The sequence below is a fragment of the Heterocephalus glaber genome, unplaced genomic scaffold (genome assembly GCF_053883595.1).
Source record: "Heterocephalus glaber isolate CG9 unplaced genomic scaffold, H.glaber_assembly_v1.0 deba00001504, whole genome shotgun sequence".
NCBI lineage: Eukaryota > Metazoa > Chordata > Mammalia > Rodentia > Bathyergidae > Heterocephalus > Heterocephalus glaber.
Genome location: NW_028258324.1, coordinates 56,013,685 through 56,035,439, shown reverse-complemented (window position 1 = coordinate 56,035,439; position 21,755 = coordinate 56,013,685). Strand labels below are relative to the sequence as shown.

Here is a 21,755-nt window from a genome sequence, read left to right as displayed (position 1 = left end):
AATAAGAGTAAAAATAATATTAATAATTTTGAAAATAACAAAAGATAAAATGAAGGGCTTCCTTCAGGTTATATCTCTGCTGTCACAATAGACAATGTGGGCAGCAGTGTGCAGATATAAGTCAATGAGTCTCCGCAAGCCAGTTGCACACCTGTGAAATTCAGGCAGATCTCTGGCTGCAAGTCCCAAGTTGAGCTCCCTGTCCTCCTTCAGGGTTGAACTCTGAAAGGCTCTACTGCAGGTTCCAGCTTCCCTTCCCCTGAAGATAGTCCAGGTTCTGATGGGAGGTGATGATCCCTCCAACTTACCAAGTACAGTGGTCTGGTGTACCTTTATTGCAGAAATTATCTTCACTTTTCCAGTGGGCTTCAGTTTTCTTCAAGTAGCTGTCTCCCTGGTAGCAGGTGGGCATGACGAGCTGGATGGAGTGGGGCTCCAGATGACCAGGGACCTCTCAGCCCACATGGCTAAGTTGGTTGCTGGTAGGCATCTAAAATGCCATTTTTAAAGCCAAGATATTTCCAGGAGGTAGGTATAACCATGGAACATTTTTCAAAATCATGCAAAAAAGAAAAGAAATCACCACATTGGAGTACATTTGTGAGTTTCAGAGTTTTACCCACGAATACAAGATCCCAATCAATAAATCACAGATGGAACATATTAAAAATGTATATTCTGGGGCCCCACCTAGATCAGAGCCTCTGATGAATGGGCCCAGTAATCTGCATTTTAACCAGCCCTTCCGGGTAATTCTGGTGCCCACTGAAGTTTGAGAACCACAGGTGCAGAAGTTGTGCTAGCCACATAGCTGCAACTCAAACTTGTGGGTATGACTGTTTTGTTTTCCATACCTCTATTTAAGTACTAAGCAATATTGACCCTTTACAAACATCACTTGCATGTTTTCCCAAATTACAGTTTTTGTCTATAATGAAATTAGGTTTTTAAATGTCTTGGCTAAAGGAAAGCTGATCTTTACTGTGTGTTATACTCCATATTTCATTCTTAGTCCTTAACCTAAATTGTGGGAAAGTTTCAGAATTTTAATAGCATACTAATCACAGTTTGAAACTACCTCTGTTTACATTTAGTATTTATCTATGGTCCATAGCACTTATCTAATGTATTCTTTGGGGGGAAAATTAAATAAGTAGATAATACTTGCTTAGTAATAACCTGAGGCTTTTCTAACAATGTGGAAAATAGCACCTCCCTAAATAGTAATTGTACTATCAAAATGTCATTTACACAGTAAGATTCTATTTGTCCTTGCTGTTTTAAGTGGAAAAGAGAGTATGAACTGTAAGTCTAGAATCCTGGGAGACAGATTTTTGCCTCTTCTTCCTTATATATAGTGCCCTTTGTATCCTGTGATTCATAATCCAGCTGGGTCATGAAACTGTAATGAAGGGGAAAAGTTAGTGACAGTAATGGAGTCCTGTTAGATCAGGCTTCATAGGAAAGCAGATCCTATTTCACCAGTGAAAAGTGCCTGCTAATAAAAGACAATGATGTCCACAAAAATACCAGTGCTTTCTTCTTCTTCTAAAGCCATTCATAAGTCATTTGTGACATTGTAAAAATTTTAAAATTTTATTTTTATTAATTTTGTTTTAATTAACAAAATGTACATATGTATTATGTACAACATGATATTTTGAAATACGTATCATTGTGCAATGGCTCAGTCCAGTTAATTAACATATGCCTTACTTCATATTCTTCTCATTTTTTTTTTGCAGGGAGAACACTTAAAATCTCTCTTGGTCATTTTCAAGAATATAATACATTTTTACTATAGCCACTATATTATATAATACATTTCTTGAATTTATTCCTCCTTTCTAAATAAAGTTTATATCCTTTAACCAACATCTCCTCACCTACCTTACCTCCCAGACCTGGAAACCACCATTCTACCCTCTCCCTCCTTGACATACAAGTGAGGTTATGTGGTATTTATCTTTCAGTGCCTGGATTATTTTACCTAATATAACGTCTTCTAATTACATACAAGTCACAAATGATAGGATTTCCTTCTTTTTTTAAGGCTGAATGATATTTCTTTATGTAGATACCTCGACATGCTTATTTCATTTCCTTTCCTGGATTATATGCTAAATCATATGGTAGGGTTTTTTTAATTTTTTTGAGGAACATACATACTGCTTTCATAATGGCTGTACTAATTTAGATTCCCACGAATAGTGCATAAAATTTCCTTTTTTCCACATCCTCTCTGAATGCTTGTTATCATTTGTCTTTTGGATGTAAGTTATTCTAACAGATATGAAGTGATATTTCACTATGGTTTTGTTTTTTGTTTTTGTTGTTGTTGTTGTTGTTGTTGTTTTGGTACAGGGGATCAAATTCAGGACCTTGCACTTGCGAGGCAGGTGCTGGAACCACTGAGCTAAATCCCCGGCCCCTCACTACAGTTTTGATTTGCATTTCTCTGATGATTAATAGTATATACTTTTTTCATATACCTGTTGACCATTTCTATGTCTTCTTTTGAGAAATATGTATTCAAAGTCTTTTCCCATTTTAGGGGAATTATTTGTTTTCTTGGTATTGATTTGTGGGAGTTCTTTACAGATTTTGAAATTTTACTTCATATCAGATGTATACTTTGCAAGTATTTTCTCCCATTCGTTAAGTTATCTCTTCACACTGTTGATTGTTCCTTTGATCTGCAGAAGCTTTTTACTTTGATGTTATCTCATTTGTCTATTTTTGCTTTATTTTGATTTTGAGGTCATAGCCAACAAATTATTGTCCAAATCAGTATCATGGAAATTTTTCCTTGTGACTCACAGTTTCAGGCCTACATTCAAGTCTTTAATCTATTTCGAGTCAGTTTTTGTATATGGTAAGAGATAATGTTCTAATTTCACTCTTCTGCATATAGACATCTTATTATCCCAACACTGTTTCTTGAAGAGACTGTCACTTCCCCATCGTGTGTTCTTCCTACTTTGGTCAAAAATTAGCTGGCTACAAGGGAATAGATTTCTTTCTGGTATCTGCATTCTATTATTTTGATCTGTATGTGTGTTTTCATATTTTCATGCTATTTTTGTTTACTGTTACTTTGTAATGTATTTTAAAATCAGTTTTGTTCTTTGGCTCAAGATTGTTTGTTTATTTGTGGTCTTTTCTGGTTCCATACAAATTCTAAGGTTGTGTTATATTTCTGTGATGAATGTCATTGATGTTTTAAAAGGGATTGCATTGAATCTGTGAATTTCTTTGCATAATATAGATATTTTAACAATATTTATGCTTTCAATACATGAATATAGACTAGCTTCATGGAACTTTGAGAGAATAAATTGCTGTTATTTTAAGCCACCCACTTTGTGGTAATTTGTTATATCAGCCCTACAAAATACAGGGCTCAAGCTGACTTCCTAGAAAATGCTCTAGAATGATAACAAAATATCAAGCAATCTCAGTTTGCCTTTTGCAAAGTTGGAGACATATATTTCTTTTACAAGATGTACTGGATTTCTCCAATGTCTCCTGGAAGATTATCAGGAAGCTGTTCTCCATTACATCATGAAGCTATACTACATTTACTGAGTTCTTAAGTGCTCGAAAATTATTTCACTGGGAGGTAATGCCATGTGACAATCCCATGGAAAGGGCACTGGTGCTGCGTCCTCTGCATGTGGGATGCTGCCCTCTGCAGAGGGCTGAGAAGAGACAGTCCCTGTGCTGGCTGTGCCAGTGATTAGCACCATGTAATGAGGCATGGGAAGGTGGCAGGTGCAGCTACCCATTCGTGTGAGGACCCCTTTTCCCCACTTGGACATGTTTTGGTGGTACTGGGGATTGAACCCAGAGCCTTTGCACTGAGCTATATCTCCATACCTTTTTTCCCCTATTATCTATCTTTCATTTTATTCTTTTATTTATATTTCAGATTTCTCACGTAAGAGAAACCATGTGATATTCAAGTTTGTGTGCCTGATTTATTTCACTTAACATCGTGGTCTCAAGGTGCATCCATTTTCCTACAAATGACTCCAGTTTATCCTTCTTTGTGGCAGAACAGTATTCCATTGTATGTAAATACCACAAATTCTATGTTTTCTTTATCCATTCATCTGTTGATGGAAATATAGACTCCTTCCAAGATTTACCTATTATGAAATGTGGGGCTAATGACATAAGCATGCATGTATCACTGTAATATGATGTTTTTCATTCTTTCAGCAAGATACCTAGAAGGAGAATAGCTGGATCAAATGGAATTTCTAGTCTTAGTTTTTCGTGAAATCTCCATATTGATTTCCATAGTGGTCATATTTGTAAAAACAAAGTAAAAGGGCTCCTTGTCCCTCATATCCTCATGAACACTTGTTATCTGATTTCTTGATGACAGTCATACTTTCTGGAGTAAGATAAAATCTCAGTGTTGTTTTAATTTGCATGTCTCTAATGTTAAACAGTTTTTCATGTATTTATTGGCCATTTGTACTTCTTCTGAGAACCACTTATTTCTTTCATTTGCCCATTTTTTGATTGAGTCTTTTATTTGGGAGGATCTAATTTTTTGAGTTTTTTTATACATTCCAGAAATTAGTCCTCTATCTAAGGAATAGCTGACCAAAAAAATTATTCTCATTCTGTAGGTAATTTCTTCACTCTTGCTGTACAGTAGCTTTTTAATTTGATATAATCCCATCTATTGAGCTTTGATGTTATTTCTTGTGCATTTGGTGGTTCTGTTCAGTCTTTGCTTATGCCTATGACATCAAGACTTTTACCTATTTTATCTTCCAGCAGATTTGATGCTTCTGTTTTAACATTTAGATCTTTGATCCATTTTTATTTTAGTTTAGTTCCTGGTAAAATTTATATATATATATATATGGGTTTAGATTCAATCTTCTGCGTGTGGATAGCCAGTTTCCTCGGTACCATTTGTTTAAAAAGTTATCATTCCTGCAGCATATGTTTTTGACCCCTTTGTCAAAGATCAGGTGAACATATCTGGGGTTATTCTCTGTCCTCCATTCCATTCCATTGATCCACATGTCTGTTTTTGTACCAGTACCATGCTATTTTTATCACTGTAGTTTCATAATATAACTTGATATCCAGGATTGTGATGCCTCCTGCTTTGCTTTTGTTGCCCAGGATTACTTTTACTATTCTAGGCCTTCTTTTAGTTCTGTATGAATTTTAGGATTGTTTTCTCTAGTTTTGTGCGGAATGCTTTTGGTATTTTGACTGGAATTGTATTCAATCTGTATATCAGTTTTGAGAGTAGGACCATTTTGACAATGTTAGTTCTGCCTATCAGGGGCTATCTTTTCATTTTCCAGTGTCCTCTTCAGTCTCGTTTTTCAGGGTTCCATAGTTTTCATTGTAAAGATCTTTCACTTCCCTGGTTAGGTTAATTCCTAAATATTTTATTTTTCTGATACTGTTATGAATGGTGTTGTTTTTCTAATGTCTTTCTTGGTATTATTCATTATTTTCGTACACAAATGCTACTGATTTGTGTATTCTGCTACATTACTGAATGTAGTTATTAATTCAGGAGTCTTTTGGTGAATTTCTTTGAATCTTTTATGTAGAGCGTCATGCCATATTTGAATAATGATAATTTGACTTCATCCTTTCCTATACACATCATTTTTTATTTTGACACAAGGACTCACTAAGTTGCTAAGTTATCTAGGTTGGGCTGAAACTTGTGATCCTTCTGCCTTAGCCTCCCAGATCATTGGACTTACAGGCATGTGCCACTACCACACCTGTCTTAACCTTTGCTTTTTTTTCTTTTTGCTTCTGCTAAATAAATGGTCACCCAAGGAAGCCACATTTACCAACCTCTTCAGCAAGACCAAAACTCTCCCCAACAGAGAGCAGCCACGGGTTTTTAAAGACTTGCCAAAGTCACAAAAAAAAATAGTGTAGATTGAGAAATGTAATGTACATACATCAGAAAAAAAAACTGTATAATTCTCAATTTGGATCAAAGTTAGACATAAATAGGGAGAGTCAGCAGTTCACAAATATTCAACTTACAAGTAACATAAAGCATTTCTTTTATAACTAAAAGGTCCTTATGTTTTTTTCAATGCACTAATCCCAGGAACCTTACAATTCCCAAACCAAAATATTCAGCCACAATCAAAAGTCACATTAGTTTATGCTATTATTAAATACATAAAAAGGTAGGCAACATGATTTATAAAATATAACTTTCTTATGATTTATACCAACCAACCTGTTGGTATTTGTCATCAGTCCAGGGAGCAAAAATCCAACAGAAGGTTAAGTCAATTCTGGGAGATTCTAAATTAATCATTTATTCTAAAACTAAATCTAGTATTCTTGGTTCCAAACAAAAACTTGATATTTTTTTCCTTAGATTAAGCCCAGAGGAATTATACATCCATTTGCCTCTGCAGTATGAACTTGCTACCACTAATCTGGAGGGCAAGAAATGCCCTGTTGTTTTTATAAACTTAATATTAAGTCTGTTTCTAAGGCCCACTTGTCAGGATGGCATGAGGGTCAATCTCAGTTATGTTTTAAGTCACCCCACCCATGACCACTATTGGGATGGGAGCAGTAGACAGTTTCTCAGGACCCAGAAGACCGACCCCCTGTGGGTATTTATTCAGGGGGAGCAGTGAGCCTGGCCCACTTGACAGCCAAACCTGGATGCCCAGCAGGCCCAGAGGATCACTGGCCATTGCCCCATCCCCTCTTCTGACCACAGGCTTGGACTTCCCTTGAACTTCCAGCAGTCGTTCCTCTTCCCAGTAAGGCTTTGGCGTCATGGACCTTTGCCACGTAGATCCAGGACAAAAAGACAAGTCCCTTCCCAATCGCCCATGTGCTCCTCCTCAGCCTCCAGATTGACCAGGAAGCTTTGATGGAGGACACCTCCCAAGGATGAGGAGAGAAAACACCTTTAATTCATTCATTGACTGACACCATAGTTTCAATAAGAATTTATTGACTATAGAGCACCTACTGTCTGCCAGGGGAAAACAGGGATGCAACACTGTTCACAACAGGGAGGAGAAAACATAAATTATGCTTCAGTAAGTTAATCTTGCACCTTTATTAAAGCAAACACAGCTTAAGACTCTATAGTCAGAAGTGCTCATCATAATAATTTCAGTATTGTTTTCCGTTCACAGTATTCTTTAGACTTCTTGATTGACTTCTGACCCTACAGGAACCCCCAAGGGACAGCTTTCCTGCATTTTGCACCTTCCTTTAGGCCAGGTGAACAAGGCCATTTAGTGCAGTGGCTATGAACAAGGCCCAGAAGCCCCAGCACCATTCTTACTGTAGCTGTGTGACTTTGGTCAAGTTAATTATGCTTTCTGTGCCTCGATGTCATCATCTTGTTAAAAGGACAAAACAAGTTAGAGAATCTAATGCACTTAGAACAGCATTTGGCATGCAGTGAGCACTGAGAGTGCTACTATGTCGTAATAAAGGTGGAGGGGGTGGGGGTGGGGTCTTCAGTACCAGGATGGCAGAGAACAATAACAAGCAGCTGAGCTGTATAGACGGTAAGTGCTGAATGAAGAGCAAAGTTTTGCTGTAAAACAATGATTTCCAAACCTGACCACTTTTCAGAATCACCAGAAGAGTTTTCAAACCTCTAGTGCCCAGGACCCAACTCCAGAGATTCTTATTTAATTGGTCTGAAGTGGGGTCCGGGCCTGTTCGAGGAATTCCCATGGAAGCAAGAGTTGAGCATGCTGGCTCTAGAGCAATCTGACACGTGGGCCAAACAGTCACACATACCCTACCCTGCAATGAAAAGAATTCACTCCAGAAGTGCCTCTCCTCCTGCTACATGAGCCCCAGCTGTCCCATCAGTGTCACCTCCCTCCTGCAGTCCAGGCATCTGTGGGACACTCATTGCCTGTCAGACTCTGGGCCACGTTTTGAGCAGTACAAAGTTACCAGACGAAATCCCTGCTTTCAGTGGTGTGCAGTGAACCAATAAGTGGTAAATGTAAAAATGCCCTGAGATATATTGTTGAGTGAAAATGTTTCATTTTATCACAAGTATATTATTCTGTCTGTGGGTGCATAAATATGAAGGCTACTACCAAAAAAAAAACCTAAAGCCATACCTTTTATTTTTCATGTCTTTTCCCAAAAGAAATATTTATTTTTGTGAAATTAAAAAGTATTAATTCAAAATTTATAAAAGACCAGAGTTGGGGGAGGGGCTTTTATATTAATTTCCCAGGAAGATATAAAAGAAATGTCTACCTCCCAATTAGGATAGTCGCTGATAGGCCAAAGAATGACTGGGACAAGTCTAGCTTGGTGTGTAAGCAAATGTATTAAGGATTATTGACAGAGCCATGGATGGCTTAAGGGCAGATGCAGTATCAAAGTCGCCATCCTCTGCTTGCCATGCTCCTGTTCATACAGAGTTCTAAGTAACAGCAAAAAAGCAAAAGCAAGAACCAAAATCCATGGGAAGAATTATCTGTTCATGTGCAGCCTATTCTCATCCTTATCAGTAATTCTGCTAGTCTCAGCAAATACAATGGTGGATAGCTCTGTTTTGCAGAAATCTAACACACACCCTCAGCACCTGGTAAGAACTCAATGGACAGCTGAATGGCCACCTATTACAAAATGGCATTACCTTGGCTATAGTTTGGACAACTATTCTTTTTTCAGGGGTCTTCTAAAATATTTTCATTTAGCTAAATAAAGACATGTGTTATCTTGCCTGTTAGTTGTGAGAAAGCTGTTAGCCTTGTCAGACATGCTTTTATCTAAAAATCTCATTATGGTTTAACAGAGAGCAATGTCCTGAGAAATGGGACATAAGATAGGGACAGCAGAGGAAAGGCAAAAGCAAGATAATTCTGCATGAACCTCTGCTGTATACAGGAGGGGAAGACCTGAAAGCCACACTTCCATCTTTACAGCTTTGATATTTTTACCTGTGACTGGTCCTCCTAGCAAGTTCAAAGCTAGATATCAGTTTCTATATCTAGCCCTTTAATGGAGACTCTACTGTAGCTGCAAGTCAGCATCATGTGGAGTAGTTTACTAAAATATCAATACCTGAAACCCAGACCAATTAACTCATATATGGCGAAGATTAAATTTTTTGAATTTGTTCATGAAATGCATATATGTTACCCAGAAAAAATTCAAGAAACAAGAATTTGAACAGAATACATTTCATTATATTCCATTGTTATGAGGGTTCCAAAAGTAGATCACTAGACATTGAAGGGTTAAGAGTATGTTTAGTATGTTTAACATGACCAGGGATGACACCCATTGTTGGAAGAATCATACACACATGCTTACACACATTTTGGCATCATTATAGTTTTGGGTAATGTGGTGCCTACAAAATACTCCAAAAATCATGTCAATCAGAAATCTTCTTGAACTCTAGGGAGATAAGGTGAGAAAAGAAAAAATATTTGTATTATGAGATTCCATTATTGTAACACCTTGTGTGTTTGGTTCGTTTCAGGCTCGGCTGACTAAAGAACATCGCTGGGGAAGTTCACTGCTTTCTAGAAACCACTCCTTGGAAGAGGAATTTGAAAGGGCAAAAGCAGCAGTAGAGGTAACTTCTTTAAAATTTTTTTTTCCTTTTCATATTTTTGAAAGTGGTATTCAAAAAATCAAACCTACAAGAATCAGATAAAATGAGTGTTACTTTATAGATACAGGAAAAAACATAATTAGGATTGTCAGAATAAGACTTGTTACCAGGGACTTCTCAGTTACTTGGACTTCTCAGTGGGATGACAAATAGATGTGCCAGTCCTGTGACAGATGACTAAGGGCTGGAGTCCTGCGTTAGAAAGAACTCTGGACCTCATCTGGGTTCTGTGCTGAACCACAGCCATGTATTTGCTATGCCTCTGTGAGGCAAAATTCAGGCCTGACAGTTTTTTCACCTCTGTAGCATCTAAGAAAACACAATATCTGAAACATGAAGACTTTGCTGACCTTGAGTATTATGTATTTCCCTAACTAATGAGAAAAAAGGCATGGCTGAGATATTCTAATCAATGGACAGCCTATAGTGACCTGAAGCATAATATCTTTTATTAAAAGTATCCAAAATATTATTGATAAATATAATTAAATTCTTTATTTGAACATTGACTTCCATATTTGGCCTTCACTAAGGGGTAGAAGACAGAAAGGAAGCCAAAGGAAAAAAAACAAAACTCAGCTTTGGCTCATTTCTGTTAAAAAAAATCCATTTCTTCCTGGCTGGAATCACAAAATGTACATCACAGATGCTATCTTCAGTGCTCATCAAAGCCTTTGCCAGATTGCTGTTTGAGAGTGGAACTTTTCACTGAGCTCAAGTATGGGCTTGTTAGAACCTCTGTTTTTCCTACTGATACAAAATCTTGAAAATTGAAAGCATTCTTGGGATAGGTTTCTTTTATGTGGCTGTCTTACCCCTAGAATCAAGATGAAATGATTTTAATGTGGGCAGTCTTCCAGTAACTCTATACTTGAAGTACCATAAAATCACATTTGCAGTTTAATATTACAAGGACTCTATTCTGGGAAATAATTTCCAGCTGTAATTTTATATCATTACTCAGGAACCCAATAAGAGAACATTTTTTATCTCATGTACGCTAAAATCCCCTTAAATTTCTTTCAATTTTAGCCTTTTTAATTAAAAAAGCTAATGAATATTTAGCGCTCTTAGCATGATCAACTGATGTACTTGGTTGAGACCAGCTGAGTTCAATCAAATTGCTCAAATGCATGGAGCCTGTAGCTTAATTTATCTTAAATGTAGGTTTTCCTGACTTTAGAGCTAATTTAAATTTATCTTTTGAACTCCTACTGTGTGTAGTACACTGAATTAGCACTTAAAATGTTATTGAGAACTAGAGAATCCTGGGTCAGGACAGACATTAGAGTTTATCTAATCCCCTTTATAATGAGAAAAATAATGGATTCACACTCAAAAGACTTAATCACAAAGAAACAGATCAACAATGAAAAAACGGCTACCCTTATTTCAAGACATATATTTACAAAAATCATTTAGTCTTAGTTTTAGTAAAAATTTTAGAAGTCATTTATCCCCACCAGACATATAGCACCAAAAAAAATTTTTATAAAACTTAACAAATTACTACCATGTTTCCACTTAACACATCCAATTAGGGGCAATTCATTTCTTTTCAAGCAAACCCATTTCACGCCACCTGCTTTGAAAGCACAAGGGCCTGAGTTCAATCCCCAGTACCAAAAAAAAAAAAAGAAAAGAAAACCCATTTCAGTTTTAGTCAGTACTAATTATCAAAAAGCTCTCCCCCCCCCATTAACTTTATTGGCACATTTTAGGTATACAATACAGTTACATTCATCATTGGGATCTTGTACCTTTACATGAGTCTCTTGGTTCTTTTTTTTTTCCTCCTTCCCTTGCCCTCCCTTCACCCCTTCCACCCTTCCCTATTTGCAAAGACCTTGTTTCCATTTTCTTCCTCTTCTCATATTTTTTCCTTTCCCTTTTTTCCCTTCCCCTATCCCTCCAAATTCCCCTGCTCTTTTAGACTTTTTCTTCCTGTTACACAATATCAGTTACATTTTTTAAATTACAATATTAAGATCTAGGAGACATTACCACAGATTTTACAGAATTTAAAAGGATACAGAAAGCATATTATAAAAATCTTTTTTGAAATAAATTTGACAACTTCTAAGAAGTAACTTAGAAGACAAATTAATGAAACTAACTCTGGAGGAAATATAAAATTTGAATAGCACCTATTAAAGAAAGTATGTTCCTAGCTTGAAAATCTACCTATATGACAACAGCAGGCTCATAAGCATTTTAATTATATCAATTATATCAAACAATTAAAGCCAAAAAAAGAAGGAACACTTCTCCCCTCATTTTAGGAAATCAACATTGTGCTAATCCTAAAATTTGATAAAGATAATAGAAGAAAAAAGTATGAACTTAGATAGAAATTTGTTTAACAAAACAAACTCTTAGAAGTCAAATCTGGCAGTATGTAGAAAGTGGTTTTGTTATAGGGATGGCAGTGTTGGTTCAGCATTGGAAGATCCACCCCAAAAAGTAATCATTTTAACAGAGGAAAGGAGAAAGCCATATGATCCTGTCACTAGTTGGAGAAAAAGTATTGGACTAAATTCTACAGCTATTCATGGTAAAAGCTATCAGGAGACTAGAAGTAGAACAGAACCTTCTCAACAGATCAAAGACATGTACTCCATACTTCCAACAAAAACTCCTTCTATGAATGGAGACAATACAATGCTTTCTCCCTAAAGTGGGGAACAAGGGCATACATGCCTACTCTTCATCTGTAAAAGGCTCTTTTTTATATAGTACTGAACTTGACATACTGGGAGGTTCCAGATTTGCTTGGTCTTGATTTGGCTTTCTTTGGAGCAAGGCAGAATTAGTTTAAACCCTCACCTTATGGAGCCATGTCTTCACTGGCTACCTATGTGCTTTCTGGGGCCCCAGTTGTTATTCCAACACATTACTAATAGATATGTGACAACATGCATCTCATTAACCAATCCAGACAAATTTTAAGAGACTGTAAGTTACTTTAAATAGTTATCCCTTTAGCAAACATTGCTGGCTGCCTATGTGTACAAGCTACTGAACTAGGGACTAGAGATAAAGAAATGAGCCAGGCTTAAGAAGCTATCTAAGACCTAGAAGACCAGCTTCAGTGAATAAACTGCTCCTTCTACTTTACTTCTATATCATCTATAACTTGAGGGTCTTAGATTTCTAATAAAACAAAACCCTATGAATTTATACTTCCAAGTGAAAAGAATGGTAACTACAGAATTCCCATAAAATCAGAAAAATGTAAGCAAATTTGCTTAGCTAAAAGCCTCGTACTAAGAACCTTCCCTAAGGAATGAAAAGAGATGGTGCCAATCAGAAGTTATGAACAGATGTGGAGATAAAAGTTTGTGGGGAATAAAGTATTTACACTAAGATGATGATAAATCATACCTATGAAACTGCACACATATGTGGACTGTTTCCCTCCAGATATTATTCTTATCTAAATTCACAGAAGACATCATAATATGCATCAAAGGGCCTTAGAAATATACATACCCATTGACCTAGTCACTTCTTAAAATTCATCCTAGAGAAGTAATCATGAATGTTTGCAATATTTTATCTGTAGGATTTTTTAAAATAAGTATTTGAAAAGAGCTTGAGTGCTCCATCCACAAGAGAAAATGTAACTAAATTATATCCTTATAGAAAATGGTATGTGAGTATTATAAATGTTTAAGATCATGTAAAACCATTTAGTGTACTTGGAATAATAGCTGATAAACTGTTTTACAACATAGTCCAAACTTTGTAAAGTGATAATTGTGTAATAGCTAACACCTTAAAGCAATACGAAATACATGCCAAGTGGGGAACATTTATAGATTATCTTTTAACCTTCACAACAGTCCTGTGAAGATAATACTATTGTGCCCATTTTGCATGAAAAAAAAAACTGAGCCTTAAAGAGATTGCAGCCAGTTGTGTGGCATTTTATAAGCAATTCAAATGGCTTGAAAAATGAACTACCCATACTTAGCGACTGCAAAGCCATGAATCTCACATAGGTCCCAGTTTGTGTATTCTGAACCACGGCACTGAATGGACATCAAGAGTCCTTCATGACCCAGTCACCTCCAAAAGTCTCCCCCTCTTAACACCATCACTCCGGGGTTAGGTTTCAACCTGTGAATTTTGAAGGAATATGTACTCAGAGTCTGTGCCCGTTAATGGTAGTTATTGTTGGGTGGGTGGCTTTGGGGTGATATTTTTCTTCTGTTGGCTTATCTGTATTTTCCAAATGTTCTGTCATAAATATGTATTATGTTGATAATCTGGGGAAAGTTGCAAGTTATAGATACTGGTGAGATTTAAGATTCTTAAAGGAACTAAAAACATTTTAGTCATTTCAAACCAAAGAATGACACTACAGATTGCTTTCATCAGAGGCAGTTCTAAATACAAGCCAAATCCAGATCAAAATCATGCTTGGAGCAAATAGAATTTTTTGAAAATCTCATATAATATATATATATATTGGTACCAGGGATCTAACTCGGGTCCTTGTGCTTTCGAGGCAGGCGGCGGAACCACTGAGCTAAATCCCGGGCCCTCCACCTTGTATTTTTATATCATCTGATTCCAGTGCTCTACTTCAACTTCTCTTTCCTGTTTGTCTCTATCCTGCCCCATGATCAGGCACTGATCCCCACTCCTGCTCTTCCTCCTGCTGTTCTTTCACTTCCCTGAGTTCCAGGCACTTCCTTTCTCCCATCCTTTCACACGCAAAGTTCACTGCCCACTGTCCTCACTTGTCTTCCATGGGGAACACTCTCCCCCCAGATCTTCATGCCGCAGGACGTTTTGTAATTCAAATTGTAACTGGAGTGACAGTATGTCAGAAAAGCTGGACCAGACCACTCAGTGACTAGCACATTACCCGCGACTTTGTTTTTCTTTTTCATATTTAGCACTGGGTCCTTTCTTATTTGGGGAGGGTTTTTTGCCTGTTTTTTTGTCTGTCTTTTCACATAAAATGTGACCTCCATGATAAAGGGGGACTTTGTCTCTTATTTACTACTGTTCCCCAATATCTAGAACAATGGCTGACACCTAGTATGTACCCAATAAATATTTGATGAATGAATGGATGATGTTAATCACTTAATATGGATAACACTTCTGTCTCTTTCCTTTTGTATATAAAGTGCTACATAACCTTTTATACCAAGGATCAAACTCAGGACCTTGCACTTGCCAGGCAGGTGTGGTGCCGCTGAGCTAAACCCCCAGCCCTATAACCTTCTAATGTAACAGTACCTTCATTTTGATGGCTCCCAAACAGAAAATTTATCTATGGCATACAAACTTCTGACTGGCTTTTGCTGAATTGTCCTCTGAGGTTGTCTTGGTCTCAGTGTTAGTTAATAAAGCACTCTTATAATAATGCATAGAGTACCAACCAATCTTGCCATAAGGTGACACTGAGTATGTTTTGTATTTTATATAGTATGCACTAATTTTTACTTGTACTAAGTCCTGCAAACATGTAATACAACTAATTTTTAGTGGAAATGCCCTAAAATACAATATCCATTACTAGAAAAAAAATAATTAAAACTACATGTACATTTTTGCCATCTATTAAATGACCAGGAAACCTACATATATATATATATATATATATATATATATATATATATATGTATATGTATATATGCTGACATTGCTCAAGGTCATGGCAAATTGTTAGGTCTAATGAAGCTTTGTATATGGGTGAAGCTTTTTGCCTCTATATCATGTATTTTATTGAAAAATTATTTCAAAATCCCCTCTGCCCAAAGTATTGTAATTTTAGAACAAAGAGCTAGATATTCCTATTCTGGGATTTTGAAAAAAGAAATGTATCTCCCTTAGAAAAGGGAGAGGTGTTTCTTCCATTCTTCTTCCTGGATTTTTTTCATAGTCAGCAGCCTGAATGCACCGTCAGCTATAGTGAATCTCTTGGAAGGATGCACAGAGAGGAGTAGAAATGAAAAGCCAGAGAGGAATCCCAAGAGCCAGTAAGGCCTGAAGCTGCCTCCCGGAAACAGAGATCCCTAGAGAAAATTGCACTGCATCTGCAAAAGAGAGAAGGTCACATGAGAAGTCAGCAAGTTTGCAGTCACAAACCAAAAATACCTCCTTCGACATTGTTAACAAGAAGAGAAAGAGAGCCACTCAGCATCTAGTGTTGTGTTTAGCTAGTTAGTCCCTCTAGGTGCTTCAAACTTTAAAATAAATTGGAAAGAGCAACAAATTCATCAAATATGTTTGAGTTTATTCTATAGGTTAGGCACTGTGTTGGGTACGAGTGATAGAAAAATGAACATAACCATCTTTGTCTGTACAGAAGAATTAAGGTGAAGAATCACAAATACATGAACCCCAAATGTCTACCGAAGTATAGCTTATCATATGGCATTGTTATTTACACATCCATTTGTACATCAGACTGATTTTTTATACATGGAACCATGTCTCATACTTCTTTATCTTCTCAGCCTATTAGGAAATCTGATGCAAAGTAAAGCTCTATCAATTTTTGCTGAATAAATAAAGAAATTAACAATTTATTCTTCTAATGCATGGATTTCATCTAAGCCTCTCCTCTCTGAGTGCTTATTATATATTACAAACCTTGATTAACAGGAGGATAATTTTGGAGGAGACAGTACTGAGGATGAACCCTGGACCTTTACAGTCAGCTACATCTCCAGCTCTTTTTAAATTTTTACTTTGAGTTTGAGCCAGGGTCTTCCTAAGTCTAAGTTGCCCAAACTGGGTTTGAAATTGCAATTCTCCTGCCTCAGCCTCTCAGTGAGTAGAGATTACTGGCAGGCACTGAAACTTATGCCCCTGAAATCAAAGTCATGTTGCACTTAGCTTGTTTTATGCATTCTAAACAATGTTTTCATATCCCCACTTTTACCCTAACAAGGAATTCCTGTGAGAAAATTTTTCAAAGAAATAATGAATTGTATAAATAAGGAAAAAGAAGGGTACGTGAACAAAGGAAAGTATAGTTGTCAGAGGCAGAGACCAGAAGCATAATTTTAAATCTTTTGGGCTAATTAGTTGAGACTATTAAGTTCTACTGAAACTTTTATATGCTAGACCTCTGAACTCTTCCTGTTCTCTAGTTCTCTTTCTTTTGAGCTTCACATGGATGTTACTTGTAAGAATTTAAAATTTCCACCAATGATTTGATATTATCTTTAAAATATGGAGCTTAATTCCCCTCCTCTTGAGTGTGAGCTGGACTTAGTGACTCAGGTCTAAGAAATAAAATGGAAGTCACTGTCTTAGTTACTTTTATCATGGCTGAGACACAATACCTAATACCCACAACTTAAAGGAGGAAAGGTTTATTTGTTTCTAGAAGTTTCAGACAGTACTCAGCTGGTTCCAAGGCATGGCGGCATGGCAGAAGAGAAAAAGTAAATATATAATATATAATATATATATCCTTCCAGGCCATGCCCACAGTGATCCCTCTCTTCCACCAGGCTTCCCCTCCCAACATCACACCCAGCTATAAACCCATCATTGGACTAATCCACTGTTGACTGTCACACACCCATGATCCAGTCACCTGCCAAAAGCCCCACCTATGAGCACATGATGCTATGGGGGACATTTTAGATATAAACTGTAAGAGTCATGGTTCATAAACTTGAAGATTATCTTATGAAAGACACCTGCTTGCTTTCAGATCACTTGCTCTAGGGAAAAATCCAGTCCCATATCTTGTAGACTGTTACAGCCCACATACTAAACAATCAAGGCCTTCTACCAAGGCCAGGAAGGAGCTGCAGCTCCTGCCCACACCACAGTAGCAACCCATCCTGTGAGCAGATTCTCCAGACCTGTGATGTCCTGCAATGACCGCAGCACCAGAGATCAAATGAATTCCACCTTTCTGAGACACCTTGACCCACAGCCTCTGAGCTAGCCACTTGGATTCCCAGCCCTCAGAAATGCCATGGGAATGATAGTCTGTGTTCCTTAGAGCATATTTATCCCATTTCCAAGGATCTGATTGGGGAGTTGCTTTTTCCTCTGCACAGCTCCTAGACTTCATGACAAGCTTCACTGGAAGCTATTTTCTAACTTTCCATTTTTATGTCCTATTGTGAAGGATATAGCCTCATGATAACTTTTTTCAAGCTTTAGGCTAATGTTTCCTCCAGCACCATATGAAAAATTGCAGCACATTGGTAATTTCTATTATGAGAACATAGATAATGAAAGAGCTTAATGTAACTAGTAATTCCTTGTTCTGACTGCTATGATCTGAATGTTTATGCCCCACTAGTATTGTAATCTAACCCCTCATGGGATGGTATTAGGATGTGGAGCCCTGGAAGGGTGACTAGGTCATGAGGATGTAGCCCTCATCAATGGGATTAGTGCCTTTCCATGAGTGCCTGAGGGAGCTTTTTGGCCCCTTCCACCATGTAAGGACTCCACTAGAAGACACTGTCAATAAGGAACAGGCCCTCACCAGACACCAAATCTTCTGGCACCTTAATCTTAGATTTTCCAGCTTCCTGCACTGCAAGAAATAAATATTTGTTGTTTATAAACCACTCACTTTAAGGTATTATATTCTCGCCGCCTGTGTAGGCTAAGACAGTGACCTCCTTTATCTCTCTTTAACTAAGAGATCCCATATTCAAAACAACACAACTAAACCCAGTACCAGTGACATACGCGAGGAAATGTTTCCTGTAGGTTTTATTTTCACTTGAAGCTAGTACCTGGGTATATATTCCATAGATCTGATAGGCACCTCAGAAATACTACAGGAGTGAATGAAATTGGAAACTCTTCTTGAATGGCTTTTGTTAATATAAAGTTTTATAAGAAATTTCTGATGCAGGTATTCAAGATGATTGTCTCCACTTTTCCTTTTTTTTTCTGTGAGTGTTACCTCTTGGAAGCAGGTGGAAAGAATTAATAGATTAAAGACTACTAAAACCATCCTGACTTAGATTCAATATATATAAAAAAAAGAAAACCTGGAAACATTCTTTGGGCATTAGTGAAAGAATCTTGAAGTTAACTGTTTAGGATGTAGAGTTCCTAAAATGTAGCTTGCCATGCTATCTAACATGTTTGCCATGTCACATGTAGACAGATAATATGTGAATTCATTGAGAAACTAGCAAACTTCCTTTACTCTCACATTTATTAGGTTTCCTTCTCCTTACATCAGATTTCTTTTAATGTTTCAGTTTCTTTCCTTATATTACTTTTATTTTATTAATGTTTTCATTTATTTTAAAATTACTTGGTATCGTTTGAAGTATACATCCATCCATAACAAGACAGCTACCTTTAATGGTCAGGGAGGGTAGAAGATATGGACAGCAATAAGCAGAGAAGTATTAAAACATAACTATAAAATATTAATGCCATACATGAGCCACATGCTAATAATTGGAGATGAATTTGATTTCCTATGAAAAGCTGAATTGCTTTGTGTACTGAGAATAAAAAATTTACAAGGATATCCTATCTTAGTTACATTGTATTGAGAAAGTAAATAATAAGAGAATACTCAACCTCAAGTCAAGCCCCTAAATAAGAATATTATGCTTATTAGACATCAGTTGCTTCCTAAAATCAAACCATTCAGGTAATCATAGGAAAGAACAGTCAAATATTCAACTTCTGACCACATCACCAAAGTGAACATGCAGATATATACAGGCTTGGCTTTCTGATCTGACTGCAGAAGGACAGTAAATAGATCACATTTTCCTTAAATCTAAATGTGAAAAAAAGGTTTTATTCTCACAAACCAAGTTAAATCAATCTGAATGTACTTCCCCCTCCCATTTAAATTCAGATGTGTTTCTGGGATGGTAGTGAGATGTGTATTAAATATGAAGCCCCCAACTTCACAACTTGAGAAAGCTGTATTTAATGTTAACTTTTTTCTTGGCTGTGACTTATTTGGTCTTCTCAAGATTATCTTTCTCTTTTTTTTTCTAAAATGAGGTAGGTTTCTGTGCTATAACATTTATTCCCTGTCATAAAGACATTAAATTTTGAGAACCAGATTTAAGGGTCACTCTATAAATTAAATTGTAGTTTTAACTAGCCAGCTGTCAATAGTACAATAAGGTCTTCGAAATTGGAATAATTTCCTTAATTAATGAAATTTGATTTTATAGATCCTTCAAATAAGGGCTTATTAAATAAGAATGACATACCCCATCCCAAATAATAGCTCTACATCCTACATGTTTCATGGGATGAATGAGAACACACACATGCACCTACACATACACACTTAAATATACACAGACCACTGTAAACTTAGTCTAATTTACTCAGACAGGGAACCAGAGCAGAGTGGAAGTGAGGGTACCACATGGGCAGGAGCAGATTTACACTTATAGGTGTGAGCACCATGCTGTTTTTATTACTATAGTTTTACAATATAACTTGAAGTCTGGGATTTATCATTTCTTCCTGGTGAAAACTTTCAAATCCTTCCTTCTAGCTTTTTGAAATCTATAGTACATCATTGTATCTAAAGTCACCCTGTTATGCAACAAAGCACTAGAACTTACTTCTATCTAACTGTAACTTAGTACCTGTTGATCATATTCTGTCCATCCATCCCTCCCCACCGATTCTCCCCAGGCTCTGATAACCACTATTCAACTCTCAACTTCTATAATATCAACTCTCTTACCTTAAACATATGAGTGAGATCATGTGGTACTTATCTTTCTATGAGTGGTTTATTTCACTTAACATAAATCCTCATTCTATTTATGTTGGTGCAAATGAAGGAATTTCATTTTTTATGCCTGAATGGTATTGTTGTATGCATATACCATATTTTCTTTATTCATCCACCAGTTGACACTTTGGTTGTTTCCATTTCTTGGCTATTATGAATAATGCTACAATAAACATAGGAGTACAGATGTTTCCTCTATATACTGAATTTTAGGTTGATTTTTCTCACTGGTGAAGGGTAAGGATCTGGTTGCTTTCTTATGTATGTAGATACCCAATTTTCCCAGCATCATTTTTTGAAGATTATCATTTTTTCAATGCATGTTCTTAGCACTGTTGTTGCAAGTCAGCTGTCTCTGGACATGTGGGTTTATTTCTCTATGCCCTCTCTCCTGCTCTATTGGTCTGTATGTCTATATTTATGCCAATACTGTGCTGTTTTGATGACTATATCTTTGAAGTATGTTTGTTTTTCTTAAACTATTCCCCAGCTATTGGACCAGGTTCAGGAGACTTGGGTTTTAGTTCTCCTTCACCACTCACTGCCTTGTAATCTTCGTACAGTCATTTTCCCTCTCTGGGCCCCAATTGCTCCATCTCTAACGTGAGACCATTAGATTATACACACAGTACCCTAATTTGGCTGCCATTGGAATGACCTAGGGAAGCTTCCAAAACTCCTGATGCCTCTGTGCCACCCTCAGAGTTTATTTAATTGGTTCTAGTCATGTCTGGACTTTGGAATTTCAAAAAATCTCTAAGTGATTCCTTGTATACGCAAATTTGCAAATCTCTGAAATTTCTCAGACTATCTTCTGCTGTGATGGTCTGCTAGTCTAGAATCCTTCATGTTTGCCTGGGGTCATCCTTGAACACCAGCTCTATTTTTAGCAATTGCTAAGAAAGAATATTCCCACCCTTGCCTAGGTAACCCATCTCAATGTCTTGCAATCATTTCAATCAGAATATATTTTCTTTTCATCTATTCTAAATTCCTGCTACAGCAATTTAAGCTATGATGGAAAAGGGAACATCCAGTTGTGATCGGATTGTTGAATTCTTTGCATGAAATTACATCACCATCCTCATTTACTGATCTCTACTAACTATATTCTCTCATTACCAAACTTTCACCTGGCAAGTCCCTTCCCAAGCCTCAGTAGTGAGGAGGAAATGCAAGTTTCTCACTGCTCCTTTGTCCAGAGTATGATTTTCAGTTTCTCCCCATATTACTCTATATACTAGTCACCTCATCTATACCAGTGATGTTTAATTGTGCCTGTGGTAAAAAATGGTTACATCTCTAAAGCCCAGTCAAAAGAGTTTTCACTTATATAAAATATTTGTGACTTTCCAAAGATATCTTCTGTCTCAG

General features: G+C 36.8%; 1 protein-coding gene across 19 annotated transcripts in view; it reads left to right on the top strand.

The window, feature by feature from the left end:
- Positions 1-21,755, top strand: part of Pex5l (peroxisomal biogenesis factor 5 like) — a 240,265-nt gene that overhangs the window by 177,869 nt on the left and 40,641 nt on the right. For all 19 annotated transcript variants that reach the window (XM_087186564.1, XM_087186569.1, XM_087186574.1 and 16 more), the window contains one exon: positions 9,509-9,604. In XM_087186564.1, coding sequence (XP_087042690.1) covers positions 9,509-9,604 — 96 coding nt within the window. The remainder of the gene's footprint in view (positions 1-9,508; positions 9,605-21,755) is intronic.